We start from the raw sequence: 7,641 nt of genomic DNA, 5'->3' as shown, positions 1-7,641 counted from the left end.
GACATGTTAAATACTGTCTCTATTTTAATTTCTAATTACAGCTAAGTGAAAGGTTTTTTAGGAAAATCCCAATGAAATTCTGAATTTACAGACCCATGAAATTGCATTGTTTTTTTTTTTGCAAATCAACAATAGGATTGAGAATCATCACTCTGATAAAAGCTTCACAAAATAACTGTTGCAAAATATTTTTTTCAAATGAATTTCACTGCTTACTGAGAAGAAAATCTTTAAGCAAATCACTGATGATTTAACACCATGGTCTGTTAATTCAAAGAAGGTACTGTAACTGAGCATTATGACACAGAAATTACATTATTGGTTTCACTGGGTTTTCCAACCCTCATTTTAATACAACAATTAGCAAACAAATTAAAAAATGTGAATAAAAACAGACATGGACAAGTACAAAAAAAATTCTTTCTTTACTTCAGAGTTCAGTACCTTTCCCTTCTCCACCAGGTGTGGGACTCACCGGTTCCTCCGGCTTCCGCCAGGAGGCGCCAGAGCAGAGCAAGAGCACAGCACAAATACCAGTACAAAATCAAAAAGGAACAGCTGATAGAGCAAGAACAGAAAGGCAACTTGGACATTGAATAAAGAAAAATAAGGAAGAGAAGGAAGAATAGTTATAAACACCTTATACCGCGACAGAAATGTGAAAAGTGGGTATTTTTCGCTCTTAAGTTATTTGGTCTACTTCAAGGCTTCTTGCGATGCAGAGGCCAGAATATAAACAAACAGATCAGTTACTGCATTGGTTCACATGCACCCCCCTCCCCTGTTTTTTTTTTTTTTTAAAGGACTATGCACATCTGATATGACATGATGTCACTACTTGCTATGCCAACACCATCCAAAAGCACTGATTTCACAATTCATGTGTACTGCAGAGATAAAAAGAAACGGCTGACTCAAATGTACTGTATAAAAAACAAAACGTCATACTGTACACAACCAAGACACATATGTTCACCTTATTATTTTGTTCATTGGTCAACTCTCCAGCATGTTTGCAACTGATGGGAGTTCCAGACAAATGTTTTGTCCTAATATTTACAACTATTTTGGTGGTAAAATCCTCTCTGTGAGGCGTGGATGAAATCTCGGCGTGGGTCTCCCTTTGGATTAATCAGCACTTGTACAAAATGACAGACAGAAGGAGTACAGAGTCAAAGTGTGTGTGTGTGTATGTATGCATGTGTGCAGGTGCAGGAATTGACAAAAAAAAAACTTTTTTTCACCAATGATATATGTTTCAATGCTTGAGATGTTGTACTGCAATATACTGATGTATTTTTCCATTATATTTCTCCTGCTTGCATTAAAAAGGTGAGAAATGTGACAGGGCAGTGCCAGAATAAAGCATTTTGATGACAAATAAAGCTGTGGCTCCATTAATAAGTTAAACCTAAGGCCCTTTTTAATTTTCAGGAATTCTTTCAATCTTTTTTTTTTTTTTTCAATTTTAAAGATTTGATACATCATGTCTGTTTTAATCAAAAACAGGGGTGGGCGGTATACCTGTTTCGTCACCGACGTCATGCTTTGCCACATTAATTTCTCAATATGGTCATTACCGTGACAAATGTTTTAGAGAAAATACTGTGATTAACTGTGGCAGCAATAACATGCAGAGGGCTATGCGCGTATTCAGAACTGGAGTTATATCTAGTAACTGTTTTCCTCGCTTTAACGCAGAATCTGGTAACACGAAGACGTGGAAGGTAATATTATGAGCAACGAACACTTATCTCGCTGATGCTGGCTGCAAGATCCAACATAAAAGTCTGCATCTACTCCCACCATCTGAAGAAGACCCAGTACACTGACATGATAGAAATGTCCACACAACAACTCGAATATATACTTATATACCATGCTATAGGTGTGTGCTAATCTTTTTGCTGTGCACTGCTTTGAGGACCAATACAAGGCAGAAATAACTTTAAAACTGAAGCTCAAGGATGGATCAATACCAGCTGCAAACTGTTACTTTGCAGCTACAACAACCTATGAGTTTTGCCATTTTTATGTCGCTTCACTGTTTCTCTTGCTGGTTAGCCTGTTGAATTTAGCGTTAGCATGTTCCGTGGCTAGTAGCACCTACTGTAGACCCACATGCTGGAGCAATGTTTGCGACCTGTGTGAATGTTAAGCCTCTTTTGAAGGCAATTAAATAAGCAGAATCGTAGGGTGGATGTGGGAAAGTTGCGTTTTGTGCAGTCTTGCATAACCTGACATTATCTCCCCACTTCATACTGCAACGCAAGCTCAGCTGGTTCCGTTGTTACAGGAAAGCCTCCTGTGCTGCGTGCCATGGTGTTATGTGTGTCTGTTGCTGCCATATGTAAATACACTTTATAGACATGCCCTGTGGTAAACTGACTGTTATACTTATTTACTTTGGGTTTGCTGTCAAATAAATGCTGTTGACATGCCTAATCCTACCCCTTGTCTAACTCTGAGAATGAATCACATTACATTTACTAATTAACCCACAATACGGAGCAGGCTACTCCTCCCAAAACACATAGGCCTATACCTCATTTTCATTCCTATTTGGAGCCAATAAACAAACTTTTTTTAGCAAACTTTTGCTGTTAATAGAGTGAAAAGAGGTAGAATCATGTTTTGAGTGGAGTATCCCTTTTATTTTTGTAATACCGTGATATAATACCGACACCGTAAAAAACAAAACAAAGAACAAAACAAAATATTGTGATATAAATTTGAAGTCATATCGCCCACCCCTAAATAAAAGAATTAAAAATTCAAAAAATAATGTTGATGCTGTGAGTCATTCTATCAATACACAGTAGGGGAATATTTCATCATTACTTTCCCTGTGTAATGTGGATTTATGTGTCTATGCAGGTTTGAAATATCAACCTACCCATGTGGTGCATGAGTGTGGCCAGTCAATCAGAGTCAGTCAGTGTGGGAGCCCCCGTGCCAGTCAGTCACAAAGTGTGTGAGGTAGTGTGTTGGTGTCAGTGCTTTGCTGGTTGGCAGGCTAGATGTCTGAAGGACTGTGTAGTTTAACATTCATCATGATTTGACTCCTTTCAGGGGGGCGGAAAAAGCATTTGCCTAGAGTCACTCAAAGTGCTATATATAAGCATGAATGTCAATGAGTGTGTTTCTCTGTGTAGTGAACAAGTAAAGGGCTAGTCAAGAGAAAGCTGGGCAAGTAGCTGACATGACACACAGGTCATTCAATTAAACCAGAGCAAAGAATGTCTGTATTTGTCCTTATGCGTCACACCTCCACGTTGCTCCTTTGTCATCCACTCCTCAACTCTCATTAGCTGCGACCAGCTGGCCTAATCCCTGGCGCACAAACACAGCCTGGATGTCCTTGGTCTTGATGCAGAAGTCACAGGCCCAAACAGCGGCGCTCTCTCGAGTCAGCAGCCCGTACGCTGGCTCTGTCAGGCCTGTGCAGTCACGGTGGAACCAGCGCTGGCACGATGCCTCGCACAGGATGGCATCTTGATCGTCATGCACCTCCGCCATACAGAGGCCACAAGGGAAGACCATTCCGGGGCCACCGAGCTTTCCAGGGCCAGAACCCGGCCCGGTTGAGGGGGCGGCAGGGCCGGGCGGCAGGGGAGACTGGGTGTTTGGGGTGGAGGTGGAGTTAGAGGGGGGATTGGGGTTGCTGCCTGGAGTGTTGCCTCCGTTGTTGTTGGTCATGCTGTTCTGACCTGAATTGGGGGCTGCATTTGGCATGGGACCACCAGCACCAGGAGTGTTGTTCTGCTGGTTGTAAGGGGTGGAGCCTGGGGCAGAGTTAGGTGGAGTGGATTGTTGCTGCTGCTGCTGAGTAGAGTTATTAGAGTTGGGGGTGTTTGCGTTACTTGGAGGCTGTAGCTGACTGGGTGGTGGATGGGGCTGGCCAGATCCATTCAGGGGACCAGTGGGAGAAGAGTTGGGGTTAGGCTGGGGCGGTGCTGAGGGAGGTTGACCAGGTGTATTGGCGTTGGGCTGCTGGACGTCAGGGTGGCCAGGGAAGCCTCCACCTGGCTGTGGTGGGCCAGAGTTAGGAGGAGGGCCTGGAGTGGTATTGTTAGGAGGGGGGCCATTGGGATTTAGGTTAAGCTGTTGCTGCTGCTGTTGTTGCTGCTGCTGAGGCCCAGGCGGCGGCCCTCCTCCTCCAAAGTTCTTTCCATCCTCGTTGCCTGGTCCTGGCGGACTAGGGCCAGGGTAAGGGCCATCCTGTGAGGGAGGGAACTGTCCTTGAGGGGGCATACCTGGCAAACCTCCCACCATGTTGCCTCCAGGACCACCACCCATGCCAGCCATCATGTTCATCCCAGGACCCATGCCTCCTCCCATTGGAGGCAGGGGGCCATGAGGGGGCCCTCTGGGGCCTCCACCACCAGGTAATGGTGGGCTGTTAAATGGGTGCCCACCCTGTCCATGCTGCTGCTGTGGGGGCATGCCAAAACGAGGGTGCGGTGGCCCCCCTCCTCCGGGACCTCCCATACCCCCTGGAGACAACATGGGATTGAAACCTGGCCCGGGGTGCATGGGTGGACTGAAGTTTGGTGGCATGTTGAACTGAGAAGGGCCACCAGGGGGGAATCCACCACCTCCTCCTCCTCCCCCACTGCCTCCCCCACCGCCACCTCCAAAGCCAGGCATTCCTCCAAAGCCTAGCTGGTGGTGAGGTCCAGCGTTGGATGGAGGGCCAAACGGTGGCCTTCGTCCAGGCTGGCCACCGCCTGGTCCTCCTGGGCCTCCCATGAAGCCCATGCCTCCACCCATTCGGCCACCACCTCCATACCCACCTCCTCCACCTGCTCCTGGGCTGGGAAGAAATGGAGCACTGCCTGGTCCACCTGCCCCACTCGGTCGGGATGGGGGCCCAAAGTCATCGTCAAAGGGGTTGGAGGCAACCAGGTGGTCCACCATGGGAGTAGGAGGGGGTGCAAACTCAGTGAGGTGGGAGAACCCCGCCGCCTAAAACAAAGGAGAATACAGCTTTTTCTTTTTACAATTGCTTTTATGACACCAAATAGTTTAAACTCTCATTCTTCAAGGTTCACATGTCACATACTGAGAAAATGTTTCCTTTATGTAGAAAAATAATCAGATTTCCAAAAACAGCTATTACCTGGGTGGTGGATTTCCTCGCCTTCTTCTTCTCCGGGCTCTTCATCTGTGAAGCTGAAACAGTAAAATATGGAGGGACGGGTGGAAAGGGGGAAATGTAATATTAGCTACAACAAAAATAGGCCTCCATGTCTCATGCTCTTGGTCCACCACCATTCAAGTGCAGCATTACATTTGGATTGGCCAATACCCCTTAGTGACAGAGTGGAGCAGCTTTAGACCTAGGGCCTCTTTCTCAAGTCCAACAGTTGGGATGAATTTAATGATGGGACATAGACTGGCATGAGGACAAGATGCTGAACATCCAGGCGCTATCATCACCAAGGTTATGAAGCCTTGAATCGCAAATGACCCAGGCAGACCACATGACCCAGGCAGAGGGAGAGAGGCCGCAAACAGAGGCAGAAGAGGTAAGGTCAATGAGGGAGACAGGAAAAGACGAAGACATGAGAACGAGGAAACTGAGTTGAAAGTACACTGATAGCAAGATAGACATGAACCCCGTTCACAGATCCACTCTGTGAGAAACAGCCACCACCGGAGACAGTCGTGAAGTTTACATATGGGGGAGGCGAGAAGGGATTTGCTAACAGCACCAGTGCAGCCCATTGCAGCGCAGTAATGGATGATTCCGATCTGATTGGGAGATGGGTGAAATTAATTCCTACCTTTGCTTCGTTTTCCTTGTCCCGCCAGTAGTCTCCCCGATTCGGCAGCCATTAGCTAATATGACTGTCGGTGAAGTGGCATATCACCGTTCATATGCAAGAAAAAAAAAGTTAAAAATGACGACGTCTTGAAGGCTATGAGCCGAATAGGTGGAATCTGCCTTCAGGTCATGTCAATAACGCTAAAATTGTTAATATCGTAACAATAACTAACACGTATTGGTCACTATATTATTACGCCGGCCCAGGTCTGCAAACTCCTTTCCAGCTGCAAATCTTTCGGTGTCTGTCACGCCAGGATTTGGTCACCAAATAAACGTCAGGTAAAACGGAGCTGGTTCACGTTATTTAGCACAAGTTCGTGTTGTTGCAAGCCAGTTTCTACTAGCTAAGTGAAACTGGTTGTTTGCTACCTGGCTTCACCGCCAGTACAAACAAGATACAAAGCACCCCACCTCCCTCTCTAAATGATCACTTACAGATGTGTAGCAAAGAAGTCGACCAGCTAGCTAACGCAAGCTAGTTACTACCTTGGCTAACTAGCTAGCCACGTTACTCAATGTGGCTTGCTAGCAGCGTTGAGATTTCACCCAGTAGCCGCACAACACCGGAACATTAACTGCAACTGTGATTTATCTTCTACATTCATTTGTGAGAGTGTGCATTCAATTTCACTTATCACAGCATTTATAAGATAAACAATCGACCATGTTTTGAAAACTGTTGTTTACTATGCTAACATTAGCTTGCTAGCTAACGTTAGCATGCCACTGAAGATAGCTAGCCATCTTGCAGACTGTCTTGGAAGCAAACTGTACCCTTTCTCCGTTGCTTGCTCTGCTGTCCTTTAAATTGAAACTCTCTGGTGTGTCATTGCCAGCAAACCAGTCCTCACTCGGTGTATGCTTGTTGATCCACCATTCAACTATAATTCATTCAAAAACGCAAATTTCGCCATAATTATCATGGCCTTCTATCGCCACCGGACAAAGAGGGACAAGCAGGAGTATCGCGCACCATGGAAGGTTACAACTCATCACAAAAATGGGGGTGTACATAAGTACACTTCATGATTATCAAACGCATTTTTTTACAAACAGTGATTGAAAAACAGGTTGCATTCCACAATGTACATATTATAATACTGAATTTTGACTAGCTATCCGCATTACCGTCGTACACATCATTTTATTTAATTAACGGTGTTAGTGTCATACCTTTAACTGGTATATGTGGAGCAGCTCAGAACGGACCATTTCTCAAAGATACTCTGTACAATTAAACAAGGGGCGGACATTAATTAGACATCCAATTAAGCACATTACGAAGTGACATTATGATTTATAATGAATTAATTTCCAACATCAAAATATTAATATAACTGTCAACATCAATTTAAGTAATTATCTAGAAAAAAAAACTTGAATGAATGTATGGTACTATGTACACATGTCTATGGCAGCCTATTACTCATGCTCCAGATCATAACATTTTCCTGAAATGCTAGAATTTTATGAAGTTTACATACGGCTTTTTCCGGAAAGCCATTAGGATTTTTTTTATATATATGTATATACGTATTATATTGCATATTACAGTGAAAACAGAAGCTGCTGTAATTATAAAGCTAAGGAATAATAAACTGTCTCGCTACCTGGGCATAGGTCAGTCAAAACTGCAACACAGTACTCTAAAACCTCCCAAAACCTCCCAAATCCTACCATGCTGTCTACAATTAAAATCTTATCACCGCCCACCCAGTCCTGCCTCCCTCTCCTAACTACAGATACCCCCTCCCCTCTATACTCCAGGCGCAGTCAGGAGCCTTATTGCGACACTGAAGGTTGTGAAA

The 7,641-nt window shown here is 44.7% G+C and overlaps 1 protein-coding gene across 2 annotated transcripts; it reads right to left on the bottom strand.

The window, feature by feature from the left end:
* Nucleotides 1-61: 61 nt before the first annotated feature.
* On the bottom strand, nt 62-6,777 carry pygo2 (pygopus homolog 2 (Drosophila)). 2 transcript variants are annotated; one of them, XM_041955929.1, is made up of 4 exons: nt 6,608-6,777; nt 5,790-5,853; nt 5,123-5,175; nt 62-4,968 (listed from the first exon to the last, which is right to left on the bottom strand). In XM_041955929.1, the coding sequence occupies exons 2-4, from the start codon at nt 5,839-5,841 to the stop codon at nt 3,298-3,300; spliced, it is 1,776 nt and encodes a 591-aa protein (XP_041811863.1). In that variant the 5' UTR covers nt 5,842-5,853; nt 6,608-6,777; the 3' UTR covers nt 62-3,297. The 2 variants fall into 2 exon arrangements, with proteins under 2 accessions (XP_041811863.1, XP_041811864.1); XM_041955930.1 differs by lacking the exon at nt 5,790-5,853.
* Between the last annotated feature and the right edge of the window lie 864 nt (nt 6,778-7,641).

The sequence above is a fragment of the Chelmon rostratus genome, chromosome 16 (genome assembly GCF_017976325.1).
Source record: "Chelmon rostratus isolate fCheRos1 chromosome 16, fCheRos1.pri, whole genome shotgun sequence".
Lineage (NCBI taxonomy): Eukaryota > Metazoa > Chordata > Actinopteri > Chaetodontiformes > Chaetodontidae > Chelmon > Chelmon rostratus.
The sequence above is the reverse complement of the archived record's forward strand: the minus strand, read 5'-3'. Positions and strand labels throughout refer to the sequence as shown.